The 19,600-nt window shown below is 41.0% G+C and overlaps 1 protein-coding gene across 2 annotated transcripts; it reads right to left on the bottom strand.

Moving 5' to 3' along the window:
- Positions 1 to 757: 757 nt before the first annotated feature.
- On the bottom strand, positions 758 to 19,561 carry LOC134875808 (synaptopodin-2). Of its 2 annotated transcripts, XM_063900473.1 has the most exons (5): positions 19,352 to 19,561; positions 12,954 to 13,105; positions 10,977 to 11,734; positions 6,583 to 9,563; positions 758 to 2,989 (listed from the first exon to the last, which is right to left on the bottom strand). In XM_063900473.1, exons 1-5 carry the CDS (start codon positions 19,457 to 19,459, stop codon positions 2,393 to 2,395), a joined length of 4,596 nt encoding a protein of 1,531 aa, XP_063756543.1. In that variant the 5' UTR covers positions 19,460 to 19,561; the 3' UTR covers positions 758 to 2,392. The 2 variants fall into 2 exon arrangements, with proteins under 2 accessions (XP_063756543.1, XP_063756542.1); XM_063900472.1 differs by lacking the exon at positions 758 to 2,989 and having other exon boundaries at positions 4,749 to 9,563.
- Between the last annotated feature and the right edge of the window lie 39 nt (positions 19,562 to 19,600).

A 19,600-nucleotide genomic window follows, 5' to 3' on the forward strand; every position in this document is an offset into this window, starting at 1 on the left:
AATGATGGATGCAAAATTACTTCAACAATTAATCGATTCTTAAAATGGGTAGTGATTCTTTCTTTTTGATCAGTTGATGAATCGTTGTAGTTCTACTTAATGGGGAACTTCTGCTGTTCATTTAGCGTGTATGGACATGTTTTAAAATCAGATTAGAAAATAAAGGTATGGATACACGTTGCTAATGCTAGTGATGCTAATGATAAATGTTAATAGAACCATTGAAGGATTAGACATCCATCTTCTATGAACCCAATTAAAGTATCATGAACGCAGGCATACACATACCCAGTTTATATATATCGTTTTGCTTCATATGTGGAACAATAAATGCTGTAATGTAACTGTTTGCATCCAAAGAGATTAATAATCTGTTGCTTTGTTGAAACATTGGAAAAGCACGTTGGGCTGAAAGCACCCTTTGAAAGCTTTAACATCACAAATACATCTGTTTTAGATGAAGTTGTCGTCATCATTGCACAGCTTACAGTAAATACATGCAACAGCCATAGAATTGGAACATGCCCCCCCCTCAGAGCCTCCTGATAATCACATACTATTAGTTTTAAATGGCATCATGTGATATAGGAGGCACACAGGCTTAATGGGGTGCACTCACTTTTAATCCATTATAATGTTTTAATTGACCTTGCTAAATGTAATTTCTGTTGGTAAAAGAGACAAACAGAGGCAGACAGGTTGAGCTGCAGCACACAGCATGAAGAAAGCTGTAACAAACTTCAGAAACAACAATGACTACTTAAAAATGTGTTGGCACACACTGTAAATCCACCACTTTAATAGCAGTTTTTTCAATTTTTGTGAAATCATTTCTGTTTACCATCCATCTCTGTGTCCTTATCTTGTAGCACAATGTTTGCAATGCTACAGTAGGTACCTGCTGTTGTTATGTAACTGATGGTCACCATGGGAACAATCCCCTCCCCCCCTTTCTGGATATGCAGTGACTGTTGAAACAACACATCATACAAACAGCTTTATGGGATGGTACAGAGAGCAACAAATGGCTCGGAGCTAAAGTATTTCATGCTCGGGAAAAAAAAGCAAAGAGCACAAACACACGGGGCGATGTGTGGAATAGTGTGATTTGGCTGCATTTATTTTACTTAATGTGAATTCATATCAAAACAGAAATGATTACTTTTTTTTTGTTATGGCCACAGTACGTGTACCTTTGATAATCACACTGCATTGCCTCACTCAACACAATGCTGCGTGATAAATCTTATTTATGGTTATGAGATCGCTCGGTGAGAATTGCATTAGGACATTATGTACACTCTGTGGAAACTAGCTTAAAATAAAGCAACTCATTACAGACTGTAAGCACTTCTCCCAGTGGCAGTAAACCCAAGATAAGTAACCCATCCCTATTGGAACCAGTTACCAAACAATCCTTGGAAACGAAAACAAAAATGCCTTTATTAAAGCTTTTCATCTTCCATGGTTTAATTAAATTTCACCTGGTAAATAAGTCAATGTATCTTAGAGCTCACACAATAGGCTGAGTTATAGCACTAACCTTTCCCCAAGTTTTCAGCAAACTAATTAGATTCTGACAGTGAAATGATTTGCTGACATGGAAACAGCAACTCATTCTCCAATTTTATAGATTCAAAATCACACAAAATCACTAGGTGCACAATCACCACACACTAAATACAAACATCTACATAAGAGATGAACAGAAAATCCCAAATCTAAAACTATTTAAGGGACAATCTTCACTTCAGCTTTCTGGTAGGTGGGGGTCACTGTTTTACCATCTCTCATCCTTACATATCTCTTCTTCTGAAAGATAAACTAAACATTCAATAGTTATTATCTCCAGATAAACTCTTACTTAACAATCACTCAAATCTTCTCACTTATTTTGAAATAAACACGTCACACTCATTCTATCCAATCTCAACAACATACTGTTACCGCATCGCATGAACCCACTTCAGAGTATTTGTGTTTAACTACATAATTGCCAGTTTATATTACAGAAATTATTTTTAAGTCTCCATGTAATCTTAGCATAAGCATCTTCTTTACAGGAAAAAGTGGAAAACTAGCATTTATATTTGTTGTATTTTGAGAATAAAAGTCAAAATATTGATAACAAACTTTTGAAAATAAATCTACCTAAAACTACCAATGTAAGCGCAAGTATTTTTCCCTTTTGCCAGATCCTAATTATCTTCCTAACCCTTACTTTTTCACATTTGATTATGGCATGCAAAAATGTATTTCATACTAGATATTTAACAGAAATATCTTTCCAAACGTCCACTTAGTTATTTAAGAGCTCACTCTCAATGGGTTAACATTAATTAATAAAGAAAATGCATTTAGTAAAAGTTTGGATTTTGCTCATCAAAGGATCCTACCGCTGCCAGCTCCAGATGTTGCCGGTGTACACAGACTTGTACGTTTTTTTTTCTGTGGGCCTGTTGAACAAGACGGAGGACCCAGAGGGCCCCAGGGGTTCCTGAGTGACTGACCTCTGAGGCTGCCACTGCCTGGGCAGAGACCTATACCCAGCAGGCCCTGGAGGAGCCGGAGCCGAGCTCCTTGTAAGGGACCCAAACCACGGTATGGGGGCCCGGATCTGAGTTCGGCTCTGGTTCTGGCTCCAGGTCTGGCTGCCGGTCCTCTGCGGGGCCTGGTACGACGAGCGGGCCTTCCACTCTGCCGGCGGCTCGGGCAGCTTCTTGCGTTGGGCTGCCAGGCGTACATTTGTGGCCAGGCTCTGCTGGAGGTTCTGGAAAGAAAATGCTTCATCCACCAGGCCCAGGGGGTGCCGGGAGGCGGCCTCCCAGGGCATGATGGGTCTGCAGACCTTCTCTGGCCAGGATGTCTGGCTTGTTGGGGGGGCAGTGGAGGCCCGAGCTGGAGGCTTTTGGGAGGCAGCAGACGCTGACTGCTGGCCCGTGGATGGCACTCTGGCTAGGGGGGAGAGAGAGTAGCTCCTGCCAAAAGCCTGCAAAGAAAGAAGCAGACATGTTTGTTTTATTAAGGGTTCATTTCTCTATGGCTTGCAAAACATTGGAAAACAAAGTAGCTTTCAACACATTTCTGTCAGGGGCTGTAATACTCAATAGTAAGAAATACATGTCTAATTCTGTTCTCTGTTTTATTGTTGTGTGAAAATATTGGAGCCATGTTAAGATTTACAATAGAATGTTAAATGCTAAAGGCCTGTAAACTTGTTTTTTAAACCTAATCGTCTATTCTACAGTAAGCCTCCACAACAGTGCTTCAGTACTTGTCCAAACAGAGAGGACTTTCTCAGAACAACCCACTGTGAGATTGCATGCTTCCCAGAATACACCACAATCAGCTTGTTTTCATTAGAACTGCTGTGCCATGCAGCAACACCTTGATAGTTTGTCGATGAGATTGTGAAACATAAAAATGCTCAATACTAAAATCTCCATTAGAGCCGACAGCTAGGGGTTGTGTGGGGTAACAAAGCCCCTTTATTGTTTCTGACTAAACACACAATGGGTATGAGACAAGCAGAAAAGGCAGTGCTGCCATCATCTGGTGAAAGATGTGTAAGAGCAGTAGACAGCAATGCAAAATGAAAGAACAGAATAGAGGAGAGAGCAGTCATAAAAAAACTGTAGCTGAATGAGTGAATAAATGCTCTGCTGAGTCAGGTATCTGGAGGCCTAAAGAGCCTCTGGCGGTGGATTACAGCAGACACAGTAAGCGATAAATAGATTAGTGGATGATCTACAGATATGTCTTCCATTTCCTGAAGGAAAATTATGAATTAACCATACTGTATATTTGCCTGACATTGTCCATCACCATGCTGCCACTCAGATCTTTACACTTTATCTCAGAAATGGAACTGAGCGTCTTAAGAGTAATATGTGCATATAGATGCTTTTGTTTTGAGACAGGTGGTAAATAGTCTCTTTATGCTAATTTAAATAATATGGTTTTCTTTGGGGAACCAGGTCTATAGGAAAGAAACATTTAAGAGCAGAAGGTATGTAGAAAAACTTTCTTCATCCTCCTGAAAAAACATGTACGGTCATAGATACCACACTTTAGTTCTTATCAGCATGTGTTTTACATTGGCCTCTGAACCTAGAGTACATTTTTGGTTGTGGTCTTATTTGTTATTGTCTTTTCATGATTAGATTTATGTCTGAGACAGACTTTTAGATTTACATGAATTGCATTTGCAGAAATATGCCAATTTCAACCTTAGAAAATAACTGCATGACAGCATATGGATATATATTTCAGAAGGGACCACTCACTTGACCTCCAGAATTGTCCAATGAGGTCGCCTGCACTCATTGAAGCCAGCAGTCTAATAATATCCTTCATGAATGCATCATCAGTTAGTCATTCTGCAGGAATGTGCTTTTCAAGCATTCACCTTGGTGAGCTTTTAAAGTCGGTGATTTGGATAATGAGGTGATTCTGGTCGACATTAACAAGGTCTTTATAGACTACAAACCATTTTTTAATCTTGAAAACTCATTTTACTGCTTTTGCGAAAAGATAATATAAGGGTTTGTCTAATGTGAAGGTATTTGAGAAGAAACTGATTCATTGCAGCTGGATTCTATGTCTGAGGATAAATATGTATTCCTTATTATAGGTATGAATAGTGCATAAGGACAAGTGGTGAAATTCAACAACAGTAAAAGGAAAGACACTAGAAATAGTGGAAAACCAAAAAGCATGCTCAAAGGACAAAAGAAAGGAAAGCCAACCAAGGAAGAAAGACATTTTAATGGCACTACAGTGAATCATACAGAAAGTGCACTAAGAGAAACACACACAAAAAAAGAAAAAGAAAACAACTTAAAAAAGAAAAAGCAGCAAAATACTTGGGAACATAAATGGGCTGGTTATATTTTAAATTATTTTTAATTTCATCATTAGGATCATCTATCTATATTATACAAAAGCCAGAGAATAGGTATGAAAGAGTGTAACTACATTTGGTAAACAATACTATATTTCTCTTATCCGGGCGTGAGGTATAGTAGCTTTCACTGGCTTAACTTGAAATGTAAGCTTACTATCTCTGGACCTCAGCACTCCTCCCTGAAGCAGTTTAAATATAGGACCTTACATGATGCAACAGCTGGTGAGAAGCTTAAAATAAAACTAACCCACGCAACGTAACAGCCACCAAAATGTGACATCTAACATTTGAAGTTTAGGCAAGTCAGTGCTAGTTACTTTGAGAAATATTGCTGTATTCTCCAGACTTTACTTAAAACTGTGAACTCTGACATTGTATCCTTCTGCTTGGTATCATTACACTTCACAGACTCTATTGTGTCCTTAATACAATTGGACACATTTAGCAATTTTCTTTTTTCAAAAATCGCATTCATTTTGTCACCGTCCACTAGCATTCCCTTCTCATTTCTTTTGCCATTACTCCTCCCTTTCAATTCTTACTGAGCATTCCGCTCCCCCTACATTCTTATATTGCCATCACTTTAGATTATCTGTAATCAAAGTATGTTTTACAGTATTTCTCTATGTAAAAATGTACATGCCTTATAATCATGTTAAGGTAATTTTGGCTCTTTAGTGTCTGGTAAGATATACTTACATCCAATTCTTACTTATTTGTTGGTGTAATTTGCATTAGCTCTTAAAACTGTGAAAACCATCAAGGCCTTTACTATGACAAGAGGTGGATATAAAGATCCCCAATGCAAGTGTATGTGCTCCAAATAGTCCACTTGGCAGTGGATTGCAGGAGCACCAACCCTTTGACTCAAGCATGTGGTGATTGTACCAGAATCACTCTTTATCTACTACTGAAGGCTTCCACACCTGAGCAGAGCTCTTTTTTGCCATGAACTTAGGTTTAGGAGCAGCTGCAGGGCCACCTAATACTGATTCAGGCCTTGCAGCTACAGGGAAGCCAGAAACAGCAAAGCTACTGGGAGGCTGCTGCTGGTAAGGTACTGAGGCCGCTGCCATGTAGGGCGGGCTGTTAGCTGGTTGGTAAGGGGCCTGCGGGGGCTGCATGGGCTGTTGGTACGCATGGTTTGGAGACTGAGGAGCTTGGGGATGATAAGCAGGGGGGGCTGGTTGCTGATACTGTTGGTTATAAGGTTGCTGGTATGGACCAGCAGGGGGTTGTTGATAAGGGTTGGATGGAGGATAAATATTAGCTGGGTGTTGCTGGTAGAGGCCTTCATGCATCATGGGCTGCATTGGCATCCCATAGCCTTGCTGGGGGTAAAAGGCATTATATGGTCCAGTTTGCTGGACAGGGCCCATCTGATCATATCTAATTGGTTGATTTTCGACAGGTGGGTTAGAAGGTGTACAGTCTGGCTTAGGTTCGGCCGCCTTGGCAGCCTCTACTGCTGGGCCGAAAGTAAAGAGTGAGGAATCAAGTTGATAGGGTTGATGCTTCATAACATCTATTACATTGAGGGGTTTAGGGGCAGGCTTTGGTTTATCTTGGTCTTTTTTCTTGGCTTTGATTGAAGGACTAGTGGAAGGGGGCTGCTTTGATGGGGGATTCCAAGGGGACTGAATAGGATTGTATGATCGTGAAGGAGGAGCACGTACGTTAGGTGTGTATTTCCATTCATGTGGTAAGGAAGCAACTGGTGATGGTGCACGGGTTGCCTTGTTTGCTTCCACAGTCTCAGAGTCCACAACATATTTCTCCATACGAGACTGCCTCTTAGCAAACATATCAGCTCCTTTTCCTCTGACGGCTGGCATCTCATAAGATGAACCCTGGGTTGCTGGGTTTAAGACACTCGCCATTGGGTTGATGGGAGATGAAGAACGTTGACTGATGTTGAAGGAGTTCATTCGCTGTGGTGGAGGTGGAGGGCTCCTTGCTTGTGGGAGATTTTGTGGTGGTTGCCAAGGTTTTGGTGAGGGATGAGTGTTTACCATTATTGTAGAAGCACTCACAGGTGTTTGCTGTGGCTGTGGTGCCCAGGCATTTACAGGGGTCTGAGGTTGTCCCTGAGGTTGTCCCTGTGGTTGAGGCCATGTATTCATCGGTGGCTGTGGTAGAGAAGAGGACTGTTGCCAGTTTGGCTGTGACGTTGGCTGTGGTGGACCTGGTTGAGCCCAAGGCAGTTGATTTTGGGGTTGAGGTTGGGTCTGATTTTGCTCTTGGGCCCAAGAATTCATGGGTGACTGAGCATGTTCTGAAGGGTTCTGTGCCCATGATGGTTGGGACTGAGCCAGGGCTGGTACTGGCATCCATGGATTCACAATGGCTTGAGGCTGCGAAGGAGGTTGTGATGGGGCTGCTTGGATCCAAGGTGGCTGAACTTGGGCTTGAGTTTGTGATGGAGGCCATGCATTCATTGGGGGCTGCTGTTGAGCTGGAGCAGAGACCCAAGGTGGTTGAGGCTGACATGGTGCTTGAGGCTGACATGGTGCTTGCACCTGTGGCCATGCTGGCTGTGGTGCCTGATGCTGTGGTTGCTGAACCCATGGCGGCTGTGGCTGAGATTCAGTTTGAACCGGTTGAGCCCAAGGAGGTTGTGCTTGGGGTTTCTGCTGCGGTTGTTGCATCCATGGTGGCTGAGGCTGAGAGTCTGTTTGTGATGGTTGTGCCCATGGAGCCTGGGGTTGCTGCTGCTGCATTGGTTCTTGGGGTTGACCCCAAGGTGGTTGTGACTGCGGTATATGTGGCTGCTCGTGAGAGTGTGTCCAGGGGGGCTGAGCCTGAGGATGGGACTGTGGATGCTCTTGAGCTTGGGCCCATGATGGCTGAATTTGAGGGTTCCAATTATTTGTAGGAGGTTGAGGCTGTGCTTGGGTCTGAGCAGGTTGACGTGTCACCCAAGGTGGCTGGGGTGGCGACTGACTTTGAGGTGGGTCTTGGGGCAGCCCTTGAGCTGGAGGCCAAGGATTGGTGGGCTGCTGTTGTTGTGCCTGTGTTTGTGCTGGAGTCCAGCAAGGAGCAGGCTCAGGCTGCGGGGGACAATTCGTATGACTATTTTCCTCCTGAGCCGTCATTTGCAGAGGCTGTTGAGTTTCAGGTTCTTTTAGAGCCCATGTGGGCTGTTCCACTGTGGGATTGCTGGAAGGAGCCTCCTGGGGGGCAAGAGGTGGGGAGGGATCAGGGGCAGGTGCAGGGGTTGGCTCTAGTTCTGGAGCAGGGGTTGTCTCTATGGTGGGGGCAAGAGCAGGCGTGAAAACACTATTTTCAGCTTGTTGAGGCATGTCCTGGTTGGTCATTTCTATCTGCGGTGTCCAAGGAGGAGAGTTGGGGTTGATCGCAGGCTTTGGAGCCACAGGTGGAGGAATCTTATTTTTTCTTTGTTGAGATTGGAGGAAATTACAAGCCTCAGCCCCAAGACTAAGGTAGTCTTCCTCGCCTCCTGACTCAACACCCAACTTCCTATCCTTTCTGTTGAGGAGGTTTAGCAGTGCTGGGTTAGGCGATATTTTAGGTGCTTCCTTAAACGAGAACATAGGCTTACCAGCATTTCTCCTCCTTGCATCGGACAAAACGCCAGTCCGACTTGCAGGGGTAGCAATGCGCTCATCCCGGGAGGCTATCTGCTCTCCTTGGCCCACAGAATCTTGATTGGTCCCACTCATTGCGGGAGAATAAGGGGCAGCCGACATGTTTTCTGCAGAGAAAGGCTTTGCAGAACGATTACTAAAAGCACTCTGGATTTCACTTTGTTGATGTTGCACTGTGCCATTGATGTTTGTAGAATAGTGCTGCACTTGCTGTTGCTCTTGATATTCTTGCTGCTGCTGATACATTTGCTGCTGTTGATAATGCTGCTGTTCATACTGCTGCTGCTGTTCATACTGTTGCTGCTGATACTGCTGCTGCTGTTGTTGCTGCTGCTGCTGCTGCTGCTGCTGCTGCTGCTGCTGCTGCTGGTATTGTTGTTGTTGTTGTTGGTAGTTCTGTTGTTGCTCATAGTACTGCTGCTCCTGATATTGCTGGTACTGTTGTTGTTGGCTTTGTTGGTGAATATTTACATCCATATAAGCATGGCCCTCTGTCGTGGACTGCATGTAAGAGTGCTCCTCAATCTTCTTTTCAATCAACGGTACTGCTTCCACGGGAATTCCCTGGCGCCTGAGCTCATCATGTTCAGCAGAAATCTCATCCATCCTTAAACGACGTTGGGCAAACATTGTGGCCCCCTTGCCCTGTGTGTCAGGCAAACACTCCATCTCTGCTGGGTTGTTCAGGTTCCTTTCAATCTCAAGAAGACCCTTGTCCCAGTTGATAGTTAGCAAACTTTTTCCACTTTGGGCATTAGTGAGGAAATGCTTGTCTATTTCAGAACCGTTTGGAGCCACAAGTGTAAATTCAACAGTGTGGGTTTCCTGTGTATCCTCGTCCTCTTCGTCGCTGTACTCGGGTTCGTCTTCACCTGTGCCGTAGCTCACAAGTGTGTATTTCTTGACCCTCTGCCGATGTTTCTTGAACATCAACACCCCCTTGTTGTTGGGGTTGGGCGGAGCAGCCGTAAGAAGGAGAGCAATACGTTTACATTTGGACTTGGCTTCCTTCACCTGCTTTTCAGAAAGACTTTCGCTGCGCCTGAGCCCTGTGTAGAGAAGAAAGTTCAAGGGTTAGGGAAATCAATATAAATGCTTCCAATCCTAACCTTTAAAAAAAAAAATTAAAACAGCTGCTCCTAAATGAATGTCAGAAAAAATACAACATTTTAGTTTATTATATAAACCCCAGTTCTGTTATCAATCATCTGAAGAGTAAAAATAGAGCTTGCACAAACAACTTAGTGACAGGTGACACAATTAAGTTTCAAACCAAAGTTAAGCAGGTCACAAAGCAATTAGTTTCAGTGTTTAATATTACATTGAAATCACGCTTCTGTAAAAATAAATTTTAAAAATGTCCAATGATCATGTTCAAATCAGAAGCAGAAATATTAACAGACTAACAATTGATTATAAGTCCTGTAAATGCACAGTGGTATAAAACAATACAACTCAACTAAGCCATTATCTCATTCCTTTACATTTATATCTAGCTGTATACTGTCCTAATTTGTACAGTCAGTTTAACATAAAAAATTAACCCATATAGCAATCATTAAATCCTCTGACTCATGTTTAATACACGTATTTGCTTACAGACAATGAAACACATTAAATCAGTTGCTCTTTGCCACAAAGTATCCAGGAATAGGAACTGAGAAAGATTAAAGATAGCCTGCATGCAATACATTGACGAGGAGCAGAGTGTCTTTACGTCCTTATCTGTGAGTTTACATGCTGCCCACTTAAAACCTCCTCTCTACTTAAAGCTGCCACATTGGTTGAAACACTTGTCAAAACAAAGCCACTCTAACCAACAATGCAAAGTTGAAATAAAATAATAAGAACATTTTCTTTTTGATATTCCTGCAAGACTAACCTGAAGCTGGAGGAGACAGCGGGAGTGAGCAACTGACTCACTTTTTTAGCCCAGTTAAAGCAGCCTGTTTGAGAGGATCAGGTGACGGGCCAGAGGAGCACATGCTGGTGTCTGTCAAAGAGCCCCTTCTGTAGGCATCATCAGCGTGCTCCAGTTATATTTATGTCTTCTAAACAGCGCCTCAGTATCCACATTCATCATCTGGCCTCTTCAAATGGATAGATCTTTTCTCAAGTATAGCAGCTTCTTACATCAATCAAGCAATTCCATTGATTCTTTATATCTAGCTTTTGTTGACTATAACCATCCTATCTGCCCTGTGACTCTGTACTATCGCCGTGATTTGGTTGTAGTTCAGGTTAAAACCCGGAAGTATCTGCTTCTGTGAAGGAATGAGTGCCCACTTCCAACTGCTTTAAGAGACACACACTATTTTAAGCAGCACACACTCTTACTTGGAATGCACACCTGTTTTGCACAAATGCAATTTAGTGTTGACCTATTAGCCTGCAGGCCCCCCTTCACAAATAGATGTTTAACACTCACACAGTAAAAAACGGTAATACTTCCCGGTACTTACTGGCGTGTCTTGCCCGATGCTTGTTGGGTTTGTCTGGATCCCCCTCAGTCTCTGAGTCCTGCTCTTCGGCTGCTGTTGCCTCTTCTGACGGAAATGAGACAGTGAAACACCCAGGAACTCCCTCACAGCGCCCTCCTCCTTCTTCTCCTTCACTTTGGGACCCACTAACCCTGGGGCCTCCCACCCTGAAGATGCCCCTCCCTGCTTCTGATGCTGCTGGCTGCTGCACAATGACCTCCACCTGCCCCAGCATGGACGGGGAGCTGAGCACCACCCCGTGCTGTCCGAGGGGCTCCCTGGCGGGACGCGGGACATAGTGCGACTTTATACTGGTGGTGTGGATCTCCTTGACAGTCTCTCTGTTGGAGTGTTCCCCCTCTATCCCGATAGCACTCCCCAGAGAGGTGGAGCCCCCGTCCTCCAAGGTTTGCTCAGACAGGGACACCTGGAGCTCCACCATATGCCCAGGGGAGAAGCATCGCCGTTCTTCATTTTCCTTAAAAATAGGACATTTCTGATCACCAGACGAGGGAGCATGGAGTTGGGTACAAAGCAGTTGGGGTCTCTTTGGAAACTCTGTATCCCCATAGCAGGTCTTGTCCTGGGGCTTGGATATGTAGAGCTCCCTCGGGCTTTGGGACCTGTGTTGTGGGGAGAAGATGTGGAGGGTGGTGCTCTCTACAGCCTCACCGGAGGGTTCCCTCTCTGCAGCTTGTGTCTCTTCTGATTCATATTCTTCTGATGAGACAGTGCAGGATCTTTCAGAAGAGAGGGGAGAACAGGAAGAGAGAGGTGAAACTTTTCATTTACCAAATTCATCATAAGTGGAGATGCTGCAGTTGACCAGGGTGAAACATACAACTTATAGAAATCACCATAAAGCTTTCATAAATTGTAGAGGTTTTCCCTAGCTTGAAAGTGCATGTAAAAACAAAGTGTATCCCTGTAGTGATTACTTTAATATCAATAACAGACAATGTCACCTCAACTTAATTAAAAAGAACTGAGGATTTGTGGACCTTTCAGATTGATATATGCCTTTGAACCATCCCATTCATTATTTCAGAATATTTAGATTTTTCCATTAAAAAAATATAAACATCATTTGAATAAGCAATACATGGTGAGGTGCCTGATTAATGGAGCCATTTGATTGTTGATGAAGTAAAGATTGTCTCCCATTGATGAAGTTGTCAAAGTAATTAAATATATTTAATGTTTGTGCAGCGAGTTAAATGAAAGGCTCCGGTCACTGAAGAGGAAAATAATCACGCTTCACCATCACTCTGCCTAATTTCCATTTTCAAGGTCAATGAGGAATAACACAACAGAATGTCATTATCCTGGTCATAAATTATTAAATTTACGTTGATTAGACGTCAGTGAGCGCTCATTTTCTCCAAATAGGAAAGAGTGACATATGCTAATGCTTTTTGATAAACTGAGGTCATCTGTCCACAAGTCTACAGAAATAAGAGTCTCACAGAAACTACCCCACTACAAATCCTGCACTCCACTACTACCACCACCACCACTACTACTACTACTACTACTACTACTACTACTACTACTACCACTAAATTCAATAACAAAATGAAACTTTAACTGTATGTCCCTCTGCAGTTTAAATGCAAGCACATATGCTCCATACATATGCTCCACCTGATAACACTTTGGCTGAGTAATGGCTGAGCAGCTGCACGTCAATCAGACACAAATCTGTATCACCAGCGGAAGGTCAGCCTGACTGACACACAATAACTCACTAATTCAATAACAGATATGACTGCACATGCATACAGTCATTGTGTCATGCTAAAGGCCACAGGTCATAAAACAACATGCTATCTAAATGCTAATACAGGGGTGCAACAATTATGTTTGCATTGCTTCAGTTGGCATGGCTCAGTGTTCCTGATATTCTGTCATGTTACTGAATTCCCTATCATTAATCTAACAGGTGATGTGTGGTCCTACCTTTTGAGCAGCAGCTGCAGACAGTCGATGGATGTGTCTATGAGTGCAGAGGCTCGTAACAGAGTGAGATCAGCACACGGCTCTCCGTTTAGTGACACCACCTCGTCACCTTCACACACTCCAGCCAGCGAGGCAGGACCTCTGGCTTCCACCTGGGCAGGCAAAGTATAAGTAAGAGGACAAAACGGCTAGAAAAGCAAACTTATCACAGACTGAATCAGCGTTCATCGTCAGCACAGGTGAAGTCTATTATGAAGTAACAGTAACCTCAGTCTATCTTCATCATCTTTAAAATATTGTCATTGGCTACTGATTTCATGATACAGAACATTCTGGACCAGGTCCCTGACACCAATACATTTTCATCTGGTAAGACGCAAGATGTTTTTTTAGGTTAGAAATTGTTCATATGAGCAAATTATTCTACTTCTCAGTGAAGCATTTCAACAAACTCCTCCTACAGATTTAATCCTCAAAACTTCAAATTTTGTCAGTAAGACCTCAAGTTTTATTTCATAGTCTGGTGTACTGGCAACCTTTATGGCCTATGGCAAAATAATTACTAATTAAAAAGCAAAAATGTCCCTAGGGAGGCACTGTATATAATAGCAACAATTTGCAAAATGCAAAATGTACAATCAACGTCACTAATTTTGAGGGTGCAAAAAAGATCGATAAATGTAATTTTACATTGTCTTTTCACCAAGCTGCTGCATAATATTTCTGAAGGCCAGCTCTGCACAGACCCATTTAAAGGACACCTCTTCATACAGTTAAAGCAATGACTGATGGTTTGGTTCGCTTGTAATTGGATCCTGCGGACTATAAAATGCTTTGTTGATAGGATCATTTAATGAGGAGAAATACCTCGTATATTCTGCACAAGAGATGGGGATACATTATAATTTCTCAGAAATGATGTAAAAATATGTTGCATATCCTACAAACAAATATCTTTAATCTTCACATATTCCAACAGTTTCCAGATTTCTTGACCTTTGATTACTGCTTTAAAATGTTCCAAGACTAGAGGGGATTTTTACCACCACAAGCACGACATCTCATGTATTTATTTTAAATTTAACAAACCTCTCTTCTCTTGGATACATTTTTGTCAGAATAATGTTGTGTAGGTTGTTGTCATACTCCTGTTTATCTTGTGTTTAAAGAGCAAGAATATAAAAAGAAACTCCTCTGGAAGAAAACAAATGGTTTCTAGTATTTAGAACATGGATGCATTATATTACAACAACAAAACACTAAGAAAAATGGTCCTGATGAAAAAAAAGCTAATCAAGTCAAGTACATGCAGGTAACAGTCTTTTTGCAGCCACAAGATGGCAATGCAAACACACACATGCTTTGCTGTTGGAGGAATAGATTCCCTCTGTGAATTGCACCTAAAACACAACACAGTTTACCAAGTTACACCAATTTTAAAGGAATCAGATTTAGAACCACAGAACAATTCTCCATCTGTCTTAAACACTTTGTCGTTTTATATTTCAATACTTGTATTTAAAGGGCATTTTGCAAAATGAAACAACTTTTTTGGCAGTTTGCCAACATCTTCACTACCTCACAAGCCTTAAACCATGAGCCTGTGGCAATGAAACAAGCCTACCTTGCTATACATACACAAATAATTTACGAGTGACTTTATAGAGCTGGTAAATCTGGGACTCAATCAGAGTTTAACAGAGTGCATGCAGGCCCTATAAGGCGGCCTGTGAGCCGGTCCATTGGGACACCTCATTACAGGGAGGACGGTTTTCTGGATGCAACCTCCAAAAAAGGAGGGGAAACGTGTGTTGTTGTCTCCTCGCAACACAAATACATGCACAGGAGTTTGTCATGTGCTGCTGGTAAAGAGAAGCAGGAAAGGATAACAAACTACTGAAGGTGTCAGGAGAGGAAAAACAGTGTTTTCAAATAAAGTTATTTCTAAGAAGTTCCTGATCAGCAGGATTTACCTCTGACATCATGTGGGGCCATAATTGAAACATTATCCTTGGCTGCCTATTTTCAAATTATCTATTTAATAGGCTTCAACGCAACAGAAAATCACAGGAAATACAGGAGTGCATAATGTGTGCATATAGCTGCCGGCAGTTCCTGACCACACAGCTTTAAGCAATTAAGCTTTTACATTTGAGGAAAATATTTTCCAGCTGCCTTACAGGTAGCATTTGGAAGGACGGTTACATTTAATGTTTTATTTCCTCATTTAGTTCAAGTTTTCTTTTATTACCAGACAGCAAGGCCAGTATTAATAGAGATTTGTGATTCACTTCGAAGGCCAAAGAGTTTACTTTAGTTTTGTATTTGTTAGGGACAGTGAACAAAAAACATTCTCAAAAGTGATATTTATCAGATTTGGCTTCCCCTTGCAAACAATTATCAACAATCACATAGCATCACATTTTGCTTTTAGAGAGTTCATGCAAATGTTTCAGTTCTGTTTATTTCATTTTAACTTTAATTTAAGCAAACACTCCTTTGCCAAAACATTTCTTAATTTAGATCTCAAGGACCTTGAGAACCCTACATATTGATACCATATTTTGAATAATATTACAAGTTATGTTTACTTTGACAACATGAATAGGTGGATCAAACTAAGTGGTCATACAGGTATGCTTATTGTATTCTATTTACTCCGGTTATAGTCCACAAGAAAAATAAGAAGTGCAACAAATGTGAAGTTAAAAAAACTACAAAAATGTCCATTGGGTTTGCAGAAAATGCTTTGTCACAAAGCTGAAAACAAGGCTGAAGTCCAGCTGGCATCGACAGAGCGTTCAGAGCCAGGAACACTGAACTCACAAATATAATCTCAATATAAAGCTGTTGGGCTTAATTTGTTTACATGAATGCAAATAGAAAGAGGACAAACTAACGGAGTCATCATCTGAGGCTTTCATGCTTTCACCGGGACCAGGATGTGGATGTTTAGCTGAAAAACACAATGCCAAAAACTGCAGTGAAGCATTTTGTTTACTCGCCTCTGAAGGAATGAAGCAATGGCATTTTGCTGTTTGCTTGGCAGCTTAATAAGGTTCCTCTGGTGCTCTATTAGGACAAATCTGCAAGAGCCCTCTCTGCTCTGTGTGTAAAGGGTAAGATAACCCAGGCAGAGTAACACGACTTTTATTACAAGATACTAGAAACACCATTAAATGGAATGGGGATGACATTTGTATTAGTTAGTAACTGGAGCTGCGAAAATTAATTGCGTCCTTGAAATATAATCCTCAATTTTGATTACAGATCAATGGTTAAAAGTCATTTTTCATGCACATTTCTAGGCTGTTTTTAGAATCAGAATACTTTATTTTTGACAGAGAAAATGTCGTTGGTTATTTTGAGAATATTAAAAACAAATTACATATTTAAATTAAAATAAGAAGTTTAAGGTAAATGTGCAATAAAAAGATAGTTAAATAAAGACATTTTATTTTAATTTTATTTTTTTCTTGAGTTAAGTGGAGTGAATATCTTTGAGTTTTTGACGGAACAAAATAAAAGAGACACATCACTTTTTTATTTGAAAAATAAAGTAATCCTGTGTTAATAACTGTGCAATACATATCTGGCTGCTATACTTTTATTTTTGTGTATTTTGTAAATTGTGCGATTCTTGTATATATTAGTATCTTGGGTGTAATATTAAGCTGTCTTTGGCGCTTTCTGCTGTAATAATGAACATTTCACCTCTGTGGGACGATTAAAGGTATTCTGATTCTAATTCTCATGAACAATAATAATGTTAGTTTCTGCCCTAGAATACCTTTTGAGAAGTCTCAGACTTGCATTACTTTTTCTTTATTCAGTGTGCCATAACTGATGTGATACATGTTGACATTCCACATCCCAAGAAGGCATACCTCAGTAATTGGAGGCCAAAATGTCTCCTTTTAGTAGGATTTAAGAAATATCTCTTTCTTATTAAAACAGATTACATCTAAGTCCTTTCACTTTTGCTGAGACATCTGAAATAGGCGTTACACTTTACATCACATGTACATATTTCCATGTTTTTCAGAAGGGGCATTGTCATTGGTCTTATATTGTGTAGTTTCTGCAGCTTTAAAAAATAAAGTGACCTCATCCACTTAGTACTGAGGCCAGGACTCCAAAGAAGAAGAAAAATAGGGGCTCCCTTATATGGAGAGAAGCTTTAAGCAGTGGATACCCCTGCACAGTCTGTGAACATTCACTTTCTCTCAGAAAACAACACAGTTACACTCAGCAGAAGCTTTACCAAACACAGGAGAGCCTGCAGCTAAAGAAAATCTGTTAGGATGTTGGTATGTTTTCTTTTTTGACTTTAAACTAACAGACTTGGGTCTCTGTATTTCCAACAGGAAGAGTTTGGAGGTATGTTCAGAGTTATGCATTCCAGATGACATGGATTACACCCCTGATTCCCAACACTGACGCATCATATAGCTACTTCACTTTAAAAGGTCAACACCTATATGCAGTTTATTCAAGACACTCTTAAAACATCAGTATTAAGTCTAAACATAGAAATTATTCAAGAATAAAAATAACAATGAAACAATAAAAGTTGGGGAAACTCCCTAATATAGGGATTTTAAAATAATCATCACTGGTTCAGCAAAAATATGTTTGAGAATATGAAGACTCAAAGGATACATTGCTGTCATAAACAAATATATATGACGTTGAATTTTTTCTGCAGCCTACATTTGTGATTCTGTCTCTTTCATTTTTTAAATAAAGTTCAATACAACTTTTGGAAAAAGAGACTAACATCTTATTACAACTAACATGTATTGTTTGCTTTTATTGTGATCTAATCCTCACTTAATTCCAGAATCAATGACATTTACTGTAATGTGCTCAAGCTACTTTGAAGCTTCAGGGGATGTGTGTCCATTTACTCAGTTAGAAAGTACTACTTCATGCCAACACACATTGAAATATTATCTATAGTCATACAAACATGTTAATAAAAGTCAGCAAGAGTTGTAAAGTGTGTCCTGAGAATGATCTATGGAAGCTTTTAGAGTGCTCTCTGCTTGAGGAGCTTTGATGTCACAGGAATGCAGCATAAGAAAAACATTTACACATTCAGAACACAGAGAACAGGTTGACAAGGGATCTGTACAGCGTGAGCACTCCTGGACATGCATGGTATACCATATATAGAGATAAAGGCACCTTTACCTATGTGAGTGCTCATTTACATCACTGCCCAATATCTCAAAGCATCCATTTTTGCAGAAAAGTACAATTAAACTTTTGAATGTAACCTTATGTATTTGGAGTTTTTATCACCTATACATTTACACTAATGCAATATATTCTCCAAAAGGAATGAATATATTATAATGGAAGATATGTAGGCCAGAAGATGGGCAGACTATAGGATTTCAAATGATTGAATACTGAGGCAGTACAAAAAGAACTAACACGGAAATTAATAATCAACAGATCTGTCAAATTGAGTTTTTCCAGAAATAACTTTAAACATGGTGTTTTGCAGAGATGTGCCCATACGTTTTGTTGAAATAAGTCATTCAGCATGAAAATAGCATTACGCAATTATTTAACAACTGAACAAATCATAGAGCTAAGCCACCAATTAGTCGACTAATTGACTAAGAGGGCAGACCTATGAATTAACTTCCAAAAAGCAAATAAGTGTGTGTCAAAAGGACTGGATCATGCCTCACAGCTGACAGTGAGAACGTTTTTATAGCCCAAGCTCTGTTTAAATAGCCTAATGCCATTAAAATGATGTCCTTGCAATATCTTGTAATGCATCATAAGAAAAAGAGATCCTTTAATGCTTATAGAAGTTGTATTATGCTACCACACTATCAGGCTGAACACAGTATGTATTCAAAGCAGTCTAGTTATAATAATCTATCATTTGCCTAACCTCCTTTCCGACAGTTATTTGAATTTTCTTTTAAAGTGAGCTGAGTTTTATCTGACTTTTGCTTTGTTTGTTTTCATTTATGACATTTATTTTGCACACAGTCCTCACTCTTCAGGTTTCGGCTGAATATGCTTTTCCTTCTTGCAAAGTCTCTGAGTGATAACAGATCACTCTGCCCTCAGCTTCACACCGTCTCTTGGCCTTGACCATATAAGGGTCCCAAGGAATCTCGCACCAAAACACAGCCAACGCTCACAAAAATGCAGCGACACGCACACTGCTTCGAATAAAAAGTTACAAAGATAATATTTCTCATTGAACTACTCAACATCAAAACTAAAACCATATGACACTTGTATCCAAACTGTGCAAAGTATACGATATTTCCCTTAAAAACGTCACATTTTGCATTGAGACAAGTTTGTCAATACCAAAGGTCTGTTAGAATCCTGAACGATAGAGAGATGGTTAAATAGATAGATACCTTGGAGACTAGGAAGGGTCTGTATGTGTCCCCCTCTCCCTCTCTCAGGGTGAAGCCCCAGGGTGCAGTCCCCCGCAGAGTCACGCAGATGTAGTCCCCGGTGCCCATGCTGCCCACAGCTCCTCAGTCGAACCTCCACCGAGAGATCATGGAGCTGTCAGCCGGACCAGCAGCACTTTGCAGAACCTCCTCTAGCACACAGCTGTATAATCCCCATCATCTGAGTCCTGCAGGAGTCCAGCCCGCTCA

The sequence above is a fragment of the Eleginops maclovinus genome, chromosome 14 (genome assembly GCF_036324505.1).
Source record: "Eleginops maclovinus isolate JMC-PN-2008 ecotype Puerto Natales chromosome 14, JC_Emac_rtc_rv5, whole genome shotgun sequence".
Taxonomy (NCBI): domain Eukaryota; kingdom Metazoa; phylum Chordata; class Actinopteri; order Perciformes; family Eleginopidae; genus Eleginops; species Eleginops maclovinus.

Excerpts from the sequence above, each read along its gene's own strand:
- LOC134875808 (XM_063900472.1), bottom strand. The coding sequence starts at position 19,459 with ATGGGCACCGGGGACTACATCTGCGTGACTCTGCGGGGGACTGCACCC. Across the intron at positions 13,106-19,351 it reads GACCCTTCCTAGTCTCCAAG|GTGGAAGCCAGAGGTCCTGC; the intron begins GTATCTATCTAT and ends TTGCCTGCCCAG. Across the intron at positions 9,564-10,976 it reads GCATCGGGCAAGACACGCCA|GGCTCAGGCGCAGCGAAAGT; the intron begins GTAAGTACCGGG and ends TTCTCTACACAG.